This window comes from Bombina bombina, chromosome 9, assembly GCF_027579735.1.
Source record: "Bombina bombina isolate aBomBom1 chromosome 9, aBomBom1.pri, whole genome shotgun sequence".
In the NCBI taxonomy this organism is placed as follows: Eukaryota; Metazoa; Chordata; class Amphibia; order Anura; family Bombinatoridae; genus Bombina; species Bombina bombina.
Window position 1 is genome coordinate 228,498,086 of NC_069507.1, and position 19,272 is coordinate 228,517,357.

At 37.1% G+C, this 19,272-nt stretch overlaps 1 protein-coding gene across 1 annotated transcript in view; it reads left to right on the top strand.

Moving 5' to 3' along the window:
• Positions 1-19,272, top strand: part of HSPA12A (heat shock protein family A (Hsp70) member 12A) — a 124,916-nt gene that overhangs the window by 36,182 nt on the left and 69,462 nt on the right. The window contains 2 exon segments of the mRNA XM_053692983.1: positions 2,638-2,726; positions 13,946-14,073. Of these exon segments, the coding sequence (XP_053548958.1) occupies positions 2,638-2,726; positions 13,946-14,073 (217 nt within the window).

Here is a 19,272-nt window from a genome sequence, read left to right on the forward strand (position 1 = left end):
CACAAACACACTATCCAGAGCATACACATATACATGTACACACAAACACACACTCTCCAGAGCATATACATACACATGTACATACTAACACACACTCTCTAGAGCATACACATGTACACACAAACACACACTCTCCAGAGCATACACATGTACACACAAACACACACTACAGAGCACACACAAATGTATGTACATACTCTATTTAATCCAGTATTAAAAATACAAAGTATGTGTGCACTTTGCAGTATACTGTGGTGTGTCTGACCTGTAAAGGGGAATCCTGACATTTGGGTGAGAACAAGATCAGCTATGGATCATCGAATCAATCAAGCTGATGTTTTTCAATGTGATTCTGGTGTGGGGTTAGCTGGTTAAAGAGATTTAGGGCTGGTTAAAGAGATTTAGGGCAGCCAACAGGAGCAAAGCAAGATAAATACTGATTAGGAAGCATGGAGGTGCAGACAAACATACGTTTACTGACTGGAACAGCAGAACTACTATGGGAAGCTGTAAATCTGAGACAGTGAGAAAAAAATCTATAAGAATAAACCTTACCTTAATTTGTGAAGTATCAGCATGACACTATACATCAGCCACAGAAGCACGTCACTTTCCCTCTCACCCTGCACTAGACGACTGCTGCATGGAGGAGGGGAGTGTGGTGCACTTATTCTTCCCATTGACACCTTTCTACAAAGCACTGTTCCCCTAACAAACTTCAGTTCAGTTAGTTGATCTGAGGGCCACAGCTGTCTGTCCAAGGCTGCATGGATACAGTGTAACACGAGTCACACAGCCTCAAGACTGAAGAAAGCAGTGTCTGCAGCTGCACAGATGTTCAAATCCTCACGTGCCTTCCACTCCAGCTTTCTGCTGCATGAGCCCACAGTCAGCCCTACCCTGAACAATCCCCACCACCAGAGCAGTTACCTGGTACCAGTGGTAACCCCAGCAGGACCTTTTCTGATGCAGTGGGATTGGCTGGATGCCAAGTTAGGGCTTAGCATTCAGTGCTGCACAGTCCACACCTAAAACAGCACATGGCAACTAGCTTGGCATGTCACATGATTCTAGCACAGTTTCTCCACAAATAAATATAACAGAGAACTTTTGGCTGTGACAATATGAGGACTGGCTGTGTGTGTTAGGACTGACATAAGCAGTCTGGCATGAACCCAAAAAAAAATAATATTTTTTTTTTGGAGTCTTGGGCCCCACAACAAAGACTGGCCCCTGGGCAGCTGCCCCTTTTGCCCTGTGTTAAAGACGGCCCCTGGCTACTGTGCCTGTGCTTTTAGGCAGGGGTTGTCAAACTCATTGAGTTGTGGGCCATTTTCCATACAAGTGCAACTCAAGTGGGACACATACCTACCTACATAGCTTAACAAAGCAGCGACATTTGCTATAACTGTATACATTCAAAAGAATGTGTTCTGTAACTCGTAATAAATGTACTCTCTGGCTTGATACAACACACTCTAACGCTTTTAAGAAGGTGACACACTCCATTTGTGCTATTTTTTTCTCTTTCAGCCCTGTTTCCGAGCACACTCACAGTTTAGCATACGCAATGCGCATAGTATAACATTTGCTCTGCATTATAAATAGTGGATCACAACGCTGTTGGCATAGTGACCCACTGTTTATATAGTGATAGACATATACCTGTTGTATATAATATAAAATAAATACATATACAATATATATTTATTAAATATAAAGTATGTGATTTTAGTTAAAGAGAAAATTATTGAAAGGAATGAGCAAAAATGATGCGGTGAAATCAGGGCTGCCATAGGAATGAACACATATAAAGAAGTGCTGAATGTGTCAAATAAATCATTATGCACTTATCTGTGTTTGTCTTTTTCTTTTTAATAACAATATTACTCGTTAAATACTGAGGGGTATTAATGATCTCGCTACCATAGTGCAGCTGCTCACTATACAACAAGTGATTCACAATGCCAGAACAAAGGGTTACAGTCATTGTAATGGATAGCTGAATGGAGGTTGCACGTATGCGCATCCCTAGCAGTAAGCACACTCGCTATTTAAGTAATAAGCATATCATAATTATTATTTCTCATATTATTTTTTATGGAGGGTGGCGGGCCCGTCAGTATGACACCCCTGTATTTAGGGGCTCAAGCAGAATCAAATTTCAGAGCAGCTTGTTACTGGGCTGCAGTTTCTCTAATCACCACTAGAGACTGTAAACCCTGTACCATGTACATCGCTGGTCGTTAAGGTTTTTCTTGTTTATAATAATACAGATTCCGCTGCAAACGGCGGGCCAGGCTTTTATGCCCTCCTCCCTTCTGGTCACCAGAAATAGCGTGGTCTCATCGCTGGTTGCGAGACCACAGTATTAATAACGCAAACCCCATAGAAAGACCAGCAACGTACAGGGTACATTGCTGTACCTTAAGGGGTAACTGCAAAACAACAGGAAAAATAAAGAAAGCTTTGAACTGAAAGCAAGTATTTTTTTAATTAGAATATCCCTTTAAGAATTTGCTTTTTTTCCCTGTTCATAGTGTATTGCTATTCTTCACAATTATACATAAAAATCACTTACAGCATTTCACACAATAGTCCTGTTTTATTCTGAGTATCTATGTTTTTTTGTTGCAGAGAGGGTGTCAACCTCAGCGTATTCTTCACCAGCAAGAAGTCTGGGAGACCCAGGAATTACACCTCTGTCGCCATCACATATTGCATCGGTAAGAGCACTTTCTACTGACTCCATTTTGAATGTATAATGTGCGTCTCCTACAAGTGTATTAGTGAGTCTGATTGTCTCAGTCATTAGTTGATAGCAGATCAATCGATCAAATGAAATGTTTTACTATCTAAAGCACATTGTCACATAACTATTATTTTGCTATGATTTTTGTTGTTGTTCACATGTATATAGGAATTTGTATATTATCAGCAGGTATAGAGATAGAGAGTAAGGTTTTCATGTTGTGTCACAGAGCTATAGTTATTTCTACAAGGACATAATTAACCTTATTAGTGTAGCAGTTAGAGCAAGATCAAGCATTAGCCACTAGAGATTTGTCTGTGCGACGAGAGCAGAATTAACACAAGTGCATGATTTCAGGAGTGGATAGTGCATAGCAAATACTAAACCCATTAGCAAATAATATCTGAACTGGGGATGAGTATTCATCAGCTATTGGCAGTGACACTTTACACAATTTACAAAAAGTAGTGACGCTGTTACTTTCTATTGGAGATGGTTAGGCACAATCACCTAGATTATGAGTTTTGAGTACTATAGGGAAAGTAAAGAACACCACAAAAGTGGCGTTATTTAACCTTCTATAGCGCTGCCATTACAAGTTTAAAAAAAACCTGGCTTGCGCGGGGCGATATGGAGATTTTGAGCTCCATACTGCACCAAAATACAAGCAGTGTTTTGACGTGCTTGTGCACACTTTCCCTATAGACATCAATGGGGAGAGCCGGCTAAAAAAAAGCCTAACACCTGCGATCGGGGAAAGAAAAGCTCCGTAGCGCTGTCCTATTGATGTCTATGGGGAAAAAAAGGTATGTTTAAACCTAAACACCCTAAGTTAAACCCTACGTCTAAACACCCCCTAATCTGCTGCCCCCGACATCGCCGACACCTAAATAAAGTTATTAACCCCTAATCTGCTGCTCCCGACATCGCTGACGCCTGTCTACAGTTATTAAGACCTAATCTGCCGCTCCCGATATCGTCGCCACTATACTACATTTATTAACTAGGGATGGGCGAATGTGCAAATTTTCGAATTTCGAATGTAGAACGAATGTTATTACCGAAATTCTAATTCTAAATTCGAATGTCGATAAGAACGAATATTCTTAAAAATTCGAAAATCGAATGTTATTTACAGTTTTCGAATGTCACTTTCGAATTCGAATGTTTATAATTATATCGAATGTCTACATTCAAAATTCGAATTTTTCGAATTCGAATATAAATTCGAATTTTTCAAATTCGAATATAAATTCGAATTTTTCGAATTCGAATATTGCATAATTCGAATATTACATTTAAAAGCATTAGAAATACTATTACAATCTAAATTCGATTTTTTTTTTTTTCGAATATTGCATAATTCGAATATTACATTTAAAGAAAAAGCATTAGAAATACTATTACAATCTAAATTCGAATTTTTTGAATTCGAATACACGTATTGCATAATTCGAATATTACATTTAAAGAAAAAGCATTAGAAATACTATTACAATCTAAATTCGAATTTTTCGAATTCGAATATTGCATAATTCGAATATTACATTTAAAGAAAAAGCATTAGAAATACTATTACAATCTAAATTCGAATTTTTCGAATTCGAATATTGCATAATTCGAATATTACATTTAAAGAAAAAGCATTAGAAATACTATTACAATCTAAATTCGAATTTTTCGAATTCGAATACACGTATTGCATAATTCGAATATTACATTTAAAGAAAAAGCATTAGAAATACTATTACAATCTAAATTCGAATTTTTCGAATTCGAATACACGTATTGCATAATTCGAATATTACATTTAAAGAAAAAGCTTTAGAAATACTATTACAATCTAAATTCGAATTTTTCGAATTCGAATACACGTATTGCATAATTCGAATATTACATATAAAGAAAAAGCATTAGAAATACTATTACAATCTAAATTCGAATTTTTCGAATTCGAATATTGCATAATTCGAATATTACATTTAAAGAAAAAGCATTAGAAATACTATTACAATCTAAATTCGAATTTTTCGAATTCGAATATTTTCGAATGTAATCGTAAAATTCGAAACCGAATATTCGAAAATCGAATGTTAGAATGTTATGTAAACATTCGAAATTCGATTCGAACGAACGAATGTGTTAAAATTCGTGCCGTTTTTCGAATGTAGCGAAACATTCGCCCATCCCTATTATTAACCCCTATTTCGCTGCACCCCAACATCGCCCACACTATACTAAAGTTATTAACCCCTATTCCGCCGCTCCCCAACATTGCCGCAACTAAATAAAGTTATTAACCCCTAAACCTCTGGCCTCCCACATCACTAACACTAAATAAACCTATTAAGCCTTAAACCGCCAGCGCCCCACATCAAAATAAACTAAATTAAACTAGTAACTAACAAACTAATATAAATATTAAACTAAAATTAAACTAACTACCAATTAATAAAATTAAACTACACATTAAAAAAATCCTAACACTACTCTAACACTAACACTACTAAAAATGACAAAGTATCTAATTACAAAAAATAAAAAATACTAAATTACAAAAAATAACAAACACTAAATTACGGAAAATAACAAACAAAATTATCAAAAATAAAAAAGCCCACCCAAAATAAAAAAAAACCCTAGCCTACAATAAACTACCAATGGCCCTTAAAAGGGCCTTTTTGTGGTTCATTGCCCCCAAAGATATCAGCTCTTTTTCCTGTAAAAGAAAACCACAAAGACCCCCCCCAACAGTAAAAACCCACCCACCTAACCCAACCCGATAAAATAAAAAAAACTATTTCTAAAAAAACCTAAGCTACCCATTGCCCTGAAAAGGGCATTTGTATGGGCATTGTCCTTAAAAGGGCATTTAGCTCTTTTACATTGCCCAACCCTAAACTAAAATAAAAACCCACACACAAAACCCTTAAGAAAGCCTAACACTAACCCCTTGACGATCCACCTTACAGTTTTTGAAGTCCCGCTTGAACGATCTTCATCCCGGAGTTGAAGTCCTAATCCAGGCAGCGAGAAGTCTTCATCCAGACGGCCTCTTCAATCTTCATCCCGGCGGCGACGTCCTGATCAAAGCGATGAGAAGTCTTCATCCAGGTGGCATAATCTATCTTGATCCCGGTGGCGTGGAGCGGGTCCATCCTGAAGACATCCAGCGTGAACCATACTCTTCATACGGTCGCCGCCGTACAATGAATCTTCAATGCAAGGGGTGCTATTCAAGATGGGGTCCCTTGCATTTCTATTGGCTGAAAATTTTTAATCAGCCAATAGGAATTAGGGCTGCTAAAATACTATTGGCTATTCAAATCAGCCAATAGGATTTAAGCAACGCTCATTCTATTGGCTAATTCGAATTATTAGCCAATAGAATGAGAGCTGCTTAAATCCTATTGGCTGATTTGAATAGCCAATAGGATTTTAGCAGCCCTAATTCTATTGGCTGATTCTAATTTTTCAGCCAATAGGAATGCAAGGGACGCCATCTTGAATCGTGTCCCTTGCATTGAAGATTCAGTGTACAGTAGAGACCGTATGAAGAGGATGCTCCATACCGGATGTCTTCAGGATGGGCCCCCTCCGCGCCTCGGGATCAAGATAGAAGATGCCGTCTGGATGAAGATTGAAGAGGCCGCCTGGATGAAGACTTCTCGCCGCTTGGATCAGGACTTCAACGCCAGGATGAAGATTGAAGAGGCCGTCTAGATGAAGGCTTCTCGCCCCGCCTGAATGAGGACTTCAACTCCGGGATGAAGATCGTTCAAGCGAGACTTCAAAAACTATGAGTGGAACGTCAGGGGGTTAGTGTTAGGCTTTTTAAGGTTTTTTTTGGGTGTTTTTTTGTTTTGTTTAGGGTCTGGGCAGTAAAGGAGCTAAATGCCCTTTTAAGGGCAATGCCCATACAAATGCCCTTTTTTTTTCGAATTATGTTTTTTATTTTGGGGGGGTTGGGTGGTGGGTTTTACTGTTGGGGGGTCTTTTGTGTTTTTTTTTTTTACAGGTTAAAGAGCTGATATCTTTGGGGCAATGCCACACAAAAGACCCTTTTAAAGGCCATTGGTAGTTTATTGTAGGCTAGGTTTTTATTTTTAATTTGGGTGGACTTTTTTATTTTGATAGGGCTATTAGATTAGGTGTAATTCTTTTTTATTTTTGATAATTTTATTTGTTATTTTCCGTAATTTAGTGTTTGTTGTGTTTTTGTAACTTAGTAGTTTTAGGATTTTTTTTTAATGTGCAGTTTAGTTTTATTTAATTGGTAGTTAGTTTAATATTTATATTAGTTTAATTGTTAGTTTAAACTTAGTTTTTTTAATTTGACAGGCAAGGTTTTAATTTAATTTAACCTACGGAAATTATAATTTCAAAATAAAGTTAGGGGGGGCATTAGGTTTAGCGGTTACTAGTTTAAATTAGTTTATTGCGATGTGGGGGGCTTTTTGGTTTAGGGGTTAATAGTTTAAATTAGTATATTTCATTGTGGGGGGCTTTCGGTTTAGGGGTTAATAGGTTTATTATAGTAGGCGGCGGTGTAGGGCTTAATAACTTTAGTATAGTGGGGGGCGATGTGGGCGGATGGCAGATTAGGGCTTAATAATATTTAAATAGTGTTTACGATGCGGAGAGGGCAGCGGTTTAGGGGTTAATACATTTATTATAGTGGTGACGATGTCGGGGAGCGGCGGGAATAGGGGTTAATAATTTTTTTAAGGTGCAGCGATGTCGGGAGCGGCAAATTAGGGGTTAATACATTTATTATATTATTTGCTATGCGGGAGGGCCTCGGTTTAGGGGTTAATAGGTAGTTTATGGGTGTTAGTGTACTTTGTAACACTTTAGTTATGAGTTTTATGTTACAGCTTTGTAGTGTAAAACTCATAACTACTGACTTTAGATGGCGTTACGGATCTTGTCGTTTTAGGCTGTAACGCTCGCTTTTTAGCCTCACCATAAAACTCGTAATACCGGCATTATGGGAATCGCATGAAAAAATTTAATTTTTAGGAGTGGGGGACTGACGTTGCGTTACAGGCTAAAATGCTTGCGGTACACCTATACCGACAAGACTTGTAATAGCGTCTGTGCTGTTTTAAAAGCTGAAAATACCATATTTCAGCATTAAAAGATGAACGCACAAACTTGTAATCTAGGTGAATGAGAACTGTTATTAATATGTGCAGCAAACCCTTTACATAGTGAATCCTAAAATCAGTGGTAGAACCGCTTTTGTTTTGTGTTTATATAAAACTAATTGCAGAGAAGATAACAGTATAAGCTGCATGTTGCATAAAAGAGATCAATAGTGCGTCATACATAAGGAAAGAGAAATCTGGAATTTAAAATATAAATGTTCGACCAATAAAAGTCCAATAAAAGTATTACCCACATTCTACAAATATTATTATTTTTGCTTCTATGTATGTGTGTTTTATAGTTAATAGGCATGTGCATTTACAAGTGGTGAAATGTATTAATTAGATGAACAAGTGGTCTCTTTAACCAAAGAATGAACGAAGGCATGTCATATCCTTGATTTGTTTGTGTGCATAAAACCATTACTTTAAAGGTTGGAAAATGCTTCAAATTCACACTATCAATCACAATTCAGCAATGCCCTAGTCTGTTGATTGATTCTTGTGTAGGCTTCAGTTTTTGTTGTTCAGCCATTACTGACCACATTAAAAAAAATATATATTATGTTTGTGCTGCTGGCCTGTAGAAGTAGCGTTAGTTACTACATTAACTTTAACAGGATATGAATCAGTGCTCCTTTTGTAAAACAAATCTAAGATCCCTGTCAACAACCGCAGGCCTGCTCCATCATCCAATCAATGTCCTCTTGACTATTATTGCGCTGCAGCAGTTCGTGCCATCGGAACCGTCCGGTCCTACAGATTCCAACCTCAATGGGTCAAAAACCCCTTACACCGGAAAAATCCACCTTCACATGTCCCTTTAATGCAACGGCAATTGGCAATCGATGAAAGGCAAGGGGGGTGTTTGCTCCTGGAATGCTGGCAAGCAGACAATGTTTAAAGCGGAGAAAAGGAGCAACATCCAAGTATTCTTTTGATAAATCTTAACAATTATTGCAATGACAGTCTTAAAAGTCCACACGCTACGCTACATAAAATAGCTTAACAAACAAACAGCTATCTAGGTAAAGCTTACGCGTTTCAGCTAAAGAGCCGTAGTCATAGCTACGACTACTGAAAAACGTTAGCTTTACCTACACAGCTGTTTGTTTGTTAAGCTATTTTATGTAGCGTGTGAACTTTTAAGACTGTTATTGCAATAAATGTTAAGTTTTATCAAAAGAATAAAAGACAAGAGAACCTGCACGCTGTATTTAACAAGCAGCGGTCATCAGATCGCTGCTTCCCTAACCTTTCGCCACTTCTAAAGTGGAGAAATTTAACCTCTGCAGTCTAGACCGACTCTGGAGATTGGCAGCTCCTGCCCGCGCATGATTGGCTGTGTGCGGGCAGGGGTCGGGATTGCATGCGAGCGCAAAATAGCACTTGTGTGCAATGCTGAATTCCGCCAGGAGAATTCAGCCCACCAGAGGCGAGCTGTAGCGGACAGGGGCGTGTATGTGTGTATGTGTATCATCTTGATAAATCACCCTCTAATTGCTACCGCGAGCTTGCTGTAGCAATAGCCAGCCACTTGTAATTGCTGATTAATTGTGGCATGCTCGCAAATGGGCAAATTTGCCCGTTTGTGGGCGCACTTTAATTTAGCGATCCACTTGTAATCTAGCCCATAGTACACTAGGGTCATTATTGCAAAAATTACATGTGCTGCAACAGTTTAGAGCAAATACTTTTTGCATTAGAGTGTCACTTTAAGGGGGTAATGATGCTGCCTAATTAAATGTTAAAAGTCATAGGAAGGATATCAATTCAGTGGTGCATTTCATGCCTGTGCCTAACCCACCACCATTTATATAGCCATATTAATTATGTACATTCTAGTTGCCACATCTTTCCGGAACTTGATATTTGTTAATCAATTATAGTATCCGTTTCCCTATGACCCAGAGGACAGGCTTTGATCTACAAGCAGGTGCTATGCATATGGCTATGCAGAATACATTAGCAGTTCAAAATAAGGTCTCAGGCTCAAACTAAAATTTTGCTTTTATATATTGTATCATTTTGGGTTGATCTTATAAATATCGCTGTTGTCCCTTTAAACAAATTAAAAGCATTTTTTTTAAGTATGTTAAAAATTGAAACTATAGATGATGATTATAATCATTATTGCAAGACATAAACATGGCATACTGATATCATATCAATTAAATTAGCCTTTGTCCCACTTTAATAAAAAAAAAATTGTTTTAGTTTAACCCAAATATAAGTTAATTATCTAAATCTAAAAACACGTGTGAGTGAAATTCCTAGAATCTCCTGCTGTTCTGAATTTTGTGGGACAGTTCTAAACTGGGATCTCTGTGTTACAGTTCCACTCTTCTTAGTTCTTTTAAAAGCACAGACTTTGCAAGGTTAAAGGCGCACTCACTGCACTACACCCCAGCACCCTGAAATGTAAACTATAGGTAAAAAAGTGCTGGGGTAAGCAGGCATACTGCGTTCACTAAAAGGTCCGATTCACTGTCCTTTTGCAGTAAATGTACGCTCTGCTCACTGGTGGAGAGAGGTGTATTTTAAATGTGAGCCACAAAAAATTGCCCATTTTTAAATTTAGGCTTTACCTTTTTAAACTTATATTTAAAGGGATACTAAATTCATTTTTTTTCTTTCCTGATTCAGATAGAGCATGGGATTTTAAGCAACTTTCTAATTTACTCCTATTATCAATTTTTTTATTATTCTCTTGCTATCTTTATTTAAAAAGCAGGAATGTAAAGCTTAGGTGCCGGCCCATTTTTGGTTCAGAACCTGGGTTATGCTTGTTTATTGGTTGGCTGAATGTAGTCACCAATAAGCAAGTCCTATCCAGAGTTCTGAACCTAAAATGGGCCGGCTCCTAAGCTTTACATTCCTGCTTTTTAAATAAAGATAGCAAGATAACGAAGACAAATGGATATTAGGAGTAAATTAAAAAGTTGCTTAAAATTGCCTGCTCTGTCTGAATCATTAAGGAAAAATTTGGGATTAGTATCCCTTTAATTTTGAGTTTCATGGTGTTAAAGTTTAAATATATATCTTAACAGAATCAGGGTAATAGTGTGTTATTAAAACAGATGTGATAAAACTCATGCAACATTTAACAAAGTTCTTAGAAGTAACATTACCATATAGAAATCACTGTGAACGTGTCTGGTATTTAGCCTCTCACATCATCGACTTTAGCATATTTTCATAGCCAGGAATTGTGTCATGTTGGAAAAAACATCTAGTAATATGAAGAGTATTTGAAGCAAAACCTTGCCTAACTGCAGGGTTAATATTGCTAAATAATATTAAAAGATATGAGACATTACAATGCAGGCAACAAATTAATATTACTAACATAACAATTTAATTCTTTTTTCAGGTTGCCCTCAGCTAACTACAATATCCCTATTATTCTGATTTAAAGAGTAAGCATGTTCAGACAGTCAGAAAAATCAGTGTTGACATAGATTACATTTATGAATTCTGAGGAATTCTCCACAGTCCTTTTTTCTCTTTATGTTCCACCTTCTTGATGAGACAATTCTACTGTCTCAGAATGATGCCCCCTGTCCAGACCACACCCACATTGGATAAACTCCGCCACTGACTTGCATACTTCTGCCTGGACCAATGAAACATTTACATATCACCCAGACACAACTCATGCATGCCTGGAGTTGAAAAGACATCTTAGCCAATGCTTGGGTCTAATTCCCCCCCACTCAGTGCAACATACAAATGTAATATCTTAACATTTAGCTAATTCAAATTACTTATATTTAACGGAATATGTATAACTTTCTTTTTGCATGGTAGGCTCTTAAAGGGACACTGAACCCAATTTTTTTCTTTTGTGATTCAGATAGCGCAGCAATTTTAAGCAACTTTCTAATGTATTGCTATTATCAGTTTTTTCTTTGTTCTCTTGCTATCTTTATTTGAAAAAGAAGGCATCTAAGCTAAGGAGCCAGACAATGTTTGGTTCAAACCCTGGACAGCACTTGTGTATTGGTGGGTGAATTTATCCACCAATCAGCAAGAACAACCCAGGTTGTTCACCAAAATTGGGCCGACATCTAAACTTACATTCTTGCTTTTCAGATAAAGATACCAAGAGAATGAAGAAAATTTGATAATAGGAGTAAATTAGAAAGTTGCTTAAAATTTCATGCTCTATCTGAATCACAAAAGAAAAAAATTGGGTTTTAATGTCCCTTTAAATTGACTGTAAAGTCAAAATAAAACTTAAAGGGACATGAAACCCAACATTTTTCTTTCATTAATCAGATAGAAAATTCAATTTTAAAAAAGTTTCCAATTTACTTCTATTATCCATTTTACTTTGTTCTATGTTATTCTTTTTTGAAGAGATACCTAGGTAGGTAACGTGCACAAGCCAGACAGGAAATAATGTTACTATCTAGTGCTCTTGCTAATGTATAACATTGTTGCAGACTCATGAGCTTACATCCCTGCTTTTCAACAAAGGATAAAAAAAATGAAGACAATTTGATAATAGAAGTAAATTTGAAAGTTGTTTAAAATTGTATTCTGTATTGGAACCATGAAAGAAATGTTTTGAGTATGTTGAGTTATGTCCCTTTAACTGTATTGGATAGAGCATGACATTTTAAACAACTTTCAATTTTACTTCTGATATCAATTTTGCATAGCTGCCTTGGTATCCTCTGTTAACGAGTATGTGAGCTCAGGAGCATGCAGCAGTGTTTGTAATAATGCTTATGGCAATGTAATACATAGTTGCAAATACTGCTGCCATAAAATGCTAAAGAAACGTGAACGCTCCTATAAGCCTACTTAAATGTGCTCTTCAACAAAGGACACCAAGAGGACAAAGCAAATTTGTTAGTAGAAGTAAATTGGAAAGTTGCGCTCAAAATTGCCGGAAAACTCTAATTGGTTGCATGAGCCAAACCTCCTGTATTTATTCTGTAATGTGAAGCCTTCAATTTAAAAATAATGTATTTTTCTCCATCCAAAACAAATTCTAAATGTACATTTCCCAACTGCTTGTTTTAATGTTCAGTGCTCATATTTACTTCTATTTAGTCCCATGGCTGCCATAGAGGGCTGCAGCGGTGCAAGGGGTTAAGGAATGACTTCTTAAAGGGACATGAAACCCAAAATATTTCTTTCATGATTCATATAGAACATACAATTTTAAACAACTTTCCAATTTACTTTTATTATCTAATTTGCTTCATTCTCTTGGTGTCCTTTTTTTGAAGGAACAATACTGCACTAGTGGGAGCTAGCTGATAGCCAATCACAAGAGGTATATATGTGCAGTCCCCATTCAACAGCTTCTGAGCCTACCTAGGTATACTTTTTGACAAATGTTACAAAGAGAACACAACAAATTGAATAAAATAATTCAATTAGAAAGTTCTTTAAAATGGTATGATTTATCTAAATAATTAAAGAAAAAATGTTGGTTTCATGTCCCTGTAATACCAATACATTATTCAGAGTTTCTATAAAATAATGGCTGCCACCATGTTTCGAAATAGGTTTTCCCCTTATCTATTGCTCCTTCTGAGGACAATTAGGAACAGATATAAAACAGGCAATACGAGATACTGTGCAAACAAGATTGTGTGGAACATAGGATTGTTAAAGTAATTATCTAACAGGGTTTCCACACACTGACCTTGTTTTCAAACTCTTTTACCACCTGATTTATATCTGTCCCTAATTGTCCCCAGCAGAAGAGAGAAATAAATAGAAAACTTAGGTTCAAATGTGGCAGGCCCCTTTTACTGTATAGAAACTAAAGTACTTTATGTCTCCAATATTTAAACAACTTATATGAATTATGAAAAAATACTTTTATATATTATTCTAAATCTAATATTTGCTTTAAATAATTGTGTTACTGTTTAATATGTGTTTAATAAAACTAGACTGCCCTGGATCAGACCCAATGCTGTTACCTAGAACAAGAAAAAGAATTATTTTTCAGCTTGTGGCTATAGGTACCATTTTAGCAATGAAAGAGTTAATTTAACACCCTGGCATCTCTTTACAGAAAGACTCTGAGTCCAACACAGCGGAGGAACAGACCTTCTCGGTAGTTGTCGCGATTGATTTTGGCACCACTTCCAGTGGTTACGCCTACAGCTTTACTAAGGAGCCAGAATGTATTCATATAATGAGGTAAGAACTGCAATGCAGCAGTGAGATGGGGCAGTGACGGGAACAGGACAAATTATTTCTTACCATCTGCAGCAGTCGGGAAAGGCTAATGTCTTTCTATGCAGCATTTATTACAAAACCTCGTATCATTTTATAATATTTATCTATTGAATAGCTAATGATGTCTTAGAGAGATATTTAATCCAATCCCTGAAACTGTGTAACATTCTTTAACCCCTTAGCTTTCAGAAAGCACATGGTTGTGCATGTATTGCAACATTCTGTGGCAGCTTAAGGGTTACATAAACTCTATAAATATATTACAGATTCATGCGGCTGCATTCTGATAACACCATGGACTGTAAATACAATTTTTACACTTATTTTCATTGAAATATCTTTTCTTTTAAAAAAAATATTTTTATGTAAAAATGAGTGCATCAAGGAATAAGAATCTTAAAGCCACTTTCACTTTTTTCACAATTAAAAATAATAATATTAATATTATTAATAACAATAATAATACTAATTATTAAACATGATTGATAGGGCCAAATTTAGCATTATTAAAAATGGTAGGGATGGGTAAAAATTGTCAGCATGTTTATTAAAAGAAATGAACGTCTGCCTTGTTTGTTCCTTTTAAATGAATGGCAGATGTTTTTGCCAAATGTTTAACAATCTTTTTTTTTCCTTTAATTGAATGTGATATTTGAAAATTTGATTATAGACATTTGAATGTTAATTCTCATAGATTTCATTATTGTAAATCTATTGGAATCTGTTTTTGGATGTAATATTTGATTAATATATTTGCCTATTTAAATGTTACATGTGATATATAAATGTTAATATTTATTCTATACAAACATTTAAAAGATAAAACAAATGTCAAGGGGAACATTTATTCTCTATTTTGAATGACAAAATGCCAAGATCTGCTCTTCACTACAAAATGGTCAGCTGTTAGAATAGCATTTACTTGTCTTCCAAGGTCTTGTGTACAAAGTGTAATAAGGTCACAGTGTAGATAATAGTGAGCATGTGATGTCATAAGGCAAATGAATACATAACCAGTTGCTCAGTGAAGCCAAAAGACTCAATGCCAATGCACAATTACTAATTGTTTGACAGTATGGACGTTCCTTCCGATCTTCAGTCTCCACAGTGAATTCCAATGGCAAATGTATTTAACGTACTTGCGTATGCTCAGTTCAAAAACAGCTGTACAACCTGCTTTTATAACTTGGTATAGGAAAGGGCTGAACAGCAGAGAATAAACTCCTTGCAATTACAAGACACATCTGTTGTATATTTATAGAATTACATATTAGCCAAATCTAAATATTTTAAAAACAAATTAACATCTTGTTTAATGGAATTGTTTTTCAATAACCAAACTCTACCCAACACTGGCTTTATTTGGAGCAGCCAATCAGGGTTGGAGATTGCAGCTGAATAGGCTAGCCAAGGTCATTTTTATAGTGTTAAAGGGACATGAAACCCACATTTTTTTCTTTCATTATTCAGATACAACATACAATTTTCCAATTTACTTATACTGGTACAAATTCCCAAATTCAAACTTATTCTAAATACAAACTTTAATTAATATTAAAAAAAAAAGTTAAACAAATTACTATTTTCCCCACATTTAAGTCACAATTTTCTCTGCCTGTGACTTTTTTTTGTTGTGTTCTAAAAGGCTAGCTGAACACATCAGTAAGCCAATAATGAGGTATATATGTGCATTCACAATCAGCAGTTAGCTCCCAGCTCCTGAACATTCCTAGGTATGCTTTTCAACAAAGAATACCAAGAAAATGAAGCAAATTAGATAAAAGAAGTAAAATGGAAAGGTGTTTAAAATTGTATGTTCCATCTGAATCATAAAATAAAGTTTTTGGGTCTCATGTCCCTTGAAGTGCGTTGTTTTGTGGTTAACTGCTGAAGCCAAATAGAGAAATATGTAACAGGGTTAGCCTTGCAATGGCCTTAATTTTCAGAGCTAAATTATATGAAAAGGGAGCAAAACTATGTTTAAGTTCTTTCTTTCTTTAAAATCTCAAGGTTGTTTACTGTTTCTTTAAGTGCCGTTACTCATAGTATTGACAGATATGCAACAGTGTTAATATTATTATTACTTATTTTATTTTACTGCTTTAGTGTGTGCTTTTTCCGCTCCACCACCTCACTGGCTTTCTACCTGTGAATAGGTGCTAAATAGGTGCGTAGGTGGTTCCGTTACGTTTATTTATTATTAGTTATTGTGTGAAAGTGACCCCCAAAACAATGTTGACCAAAGATTTCTAATGCAAAATAATATTAAACAAAGAGACTGCAGTTATATTTCTCCGACAGCTTAATCTTGGAAGAGCTGACTGATACGGAGCCGTGCCATAGTTGTGGAGCTACCATGCAGAAAAACAGGAGACAAAACAATAAGGGGGAATTCTTGTGTATTTTACACTGTCCACGAAAAGAATGCCAAATTACACGTTCGGCGAGAAGTGGTAATGCGTTTTTTCCGTTATACAGATTTAAATGAAAAACTTCATTGCAATCTCAGTTTCTGTGAGATTTTAGAGAATGTGAAATGAGCCGGCCGTTAGAGCACACACTGAAATGTGAACTTAGCCGGTAGAACACACACTGAAATGTGTACTTAGCCGGTATAGCACATGCTGAAATGTGAAATTAGCTGGTAGAGCACAGGCTGAAATGTGTACTTAGCCGGTAGAACACACACTGAAATGTGTACTTAGCCGGTATAGCACATGCTGAAATGTGAAATTAGCTGGTAGAGCACAGGCTGAAATATGAACTTAGCCGGTAGAACACACACTCAATTGTGTACTTAGCCGGTAGAACACACACTGAAATGTGTACTTAGCTGGTAGAGCACACACTGAAATGTGTACTTAGCCAGTAGAGCACACACTGAAATGTGTACTTAGCTGGTAGAGCACACACTGAAATGTGTACTTAGCCGGTAGAACACACACTGAAATGTGTACTTAGCCGGTAGAGCACACACTGAAATGTATACTTAGCCGGTAGAACACACACTGAAATGTGAACTTAGCCGGTAGAGCACACACTGAAATGTGTACTTAGCTGGTAGAACACACACTGAAATGTGTACTTAGCCGGTAGAGCACACACTGAAATGTGTACTTAGCTGGTAGAGCACACACTGAAATGTGTACTTAGCCGGTAGAACACACACTGAAATGTGTACTTAGCCGGTATAGCACATGCTGAAATGTGAAATTAGCTGGTAGAGCACAGGCTGAAATATGAACTTAGCCGGTAGAACACACACTCAATTGTGTACTTAGCCGGTAGAACACACACTGAAATGTGTACTTAGCTGGTAGAGCACACACTGAAATGTGTACTTAGCCAGTAGAGCACACACTGAAATGTGTACTTAGCTGGTAGAGCACACACTGAAATGTGTACTTAGCCGGTAGAACACACACTGAAATGTGTACTTAGCCGGTAGAGCACACACTGAAATGTATACTTAGCCGGTAGAACACACACTGAAATGTGAACTTAGCCGGTAGAGCACACACTGAAATGTGTACTTAGCTGGTAGAACACACACTGAAATGTGTACTTAGCCGGTAGAGCACACACTGAAATGTGTACTTAGCTGGTAGAGCACACACTGAAATGTGTACTTAGCCGGTAGAACACACACTGAAATGTGTACTTAGCCGGTAGAGCACACACTGAAATGTGTACTTAGCTGGTAGAAAACACTCTGAAATGTGTACTTAGCCGGTAGAGCACACACTGAAATGTGTACTTAGCTGGTAGAGCACACACTGAAATGTGTACTTAGCCGGTAGAACACACACTGAAATGTGTACTTAGCCGGTAGAACACACACTGAAATGTGTACTTAGCTGGTAGAAAACACTCTGAAATGTGTACTTAGCCGGTAGAGCACACATTGAAATGTGTACTTAGCTGGTAGAGCACACACTGAAATGTGTACTTAGCTGGTAGAGCACACACTGAAATGTGAACTTTGCCGGTAGAGCACACACTGAAATGTGTACTTAGCCGGTAGAACACACACTGAAATGTGTACTTAGCCGGTAGAGCACATGCTGAAATGTGAACTTAGCTGGTAGAGCACAGGCTGAAATGTGAACTTAGCCGGTAGAACACACACTCAATTGTATACTTAGCCGGTAGAACACACACTGAAATGTGTACTTAGCTGGTAGAGCACACACTGACATGTGAACTTAGCCGTTAGAACACACACTGAAATGTGTACTTAGCCGTTAGAACACACACTGAAATGTGAACTTAGCCGGTAGAGCACACACTGAAATGTGTACTTAGCCAGTAGAGCACACACTGAAATGTGAACTTAGCCGTTAGAACACACACTGAAATGTGTACTTAGCCCTTAGAACACACACTGAAATGTGAACTTAGCCGGTAGAGCACACACTGAAATGTGTACTTAGCCAGTAGAGCACAAACTGAAATGTGTACTTAGCCAGTAGAGCACACACTGAAATGTGTACTTAGCCGGAAGAGCACACACTGAAATGTGTACTTAACCAGTATAGCACAAACTGAAATGTGTACTTAGCTGGTAGAGCACACACTGAAATGTGTACTTAACCAGTATAGCACAAACTGAAATGTGTACTTAGCCGGTAGAAACACACGCTGAATTGTGAATTTAGCCGGTAGAGCACACCCTGAAATGTGTACTTACCCGGTAGAGCACACGCTGAAATGTGTACTTAGCCAGTAGAGCACACACTGAAACGTGTACTTAGCCGGTAGAGCACACGCTGAAATGTGTACTTAGCCGGTAGAGCACACACTGAAATGTGTACTTAGCCGTTAGAGCACACACTGAAATGTGTACTTAGCCGGTAGAGCACACACTGAAATGTGTACTTAGCCAGTAGATCACAAACTGAAATGTGTACTTAGCCAGTAGAGCACACACTGAAATGTGTACTTAGCCGGTAGAGCACACACTGAAATGTGTACTTAGCCGTTAGAGCACACACTGAAATGTGTACTTAGCCTGTAGAGCACACACTGAAATGTGTACTTAGCCATTAGAGCACACGCTGAAATGTGTACTTATGCGTTAGAGCACACACTAAAATGTGAATTTAGCCGTAAGAGCACAGACTGAAATGTGAACTTAGCCATTAGAGCACACACGGAATT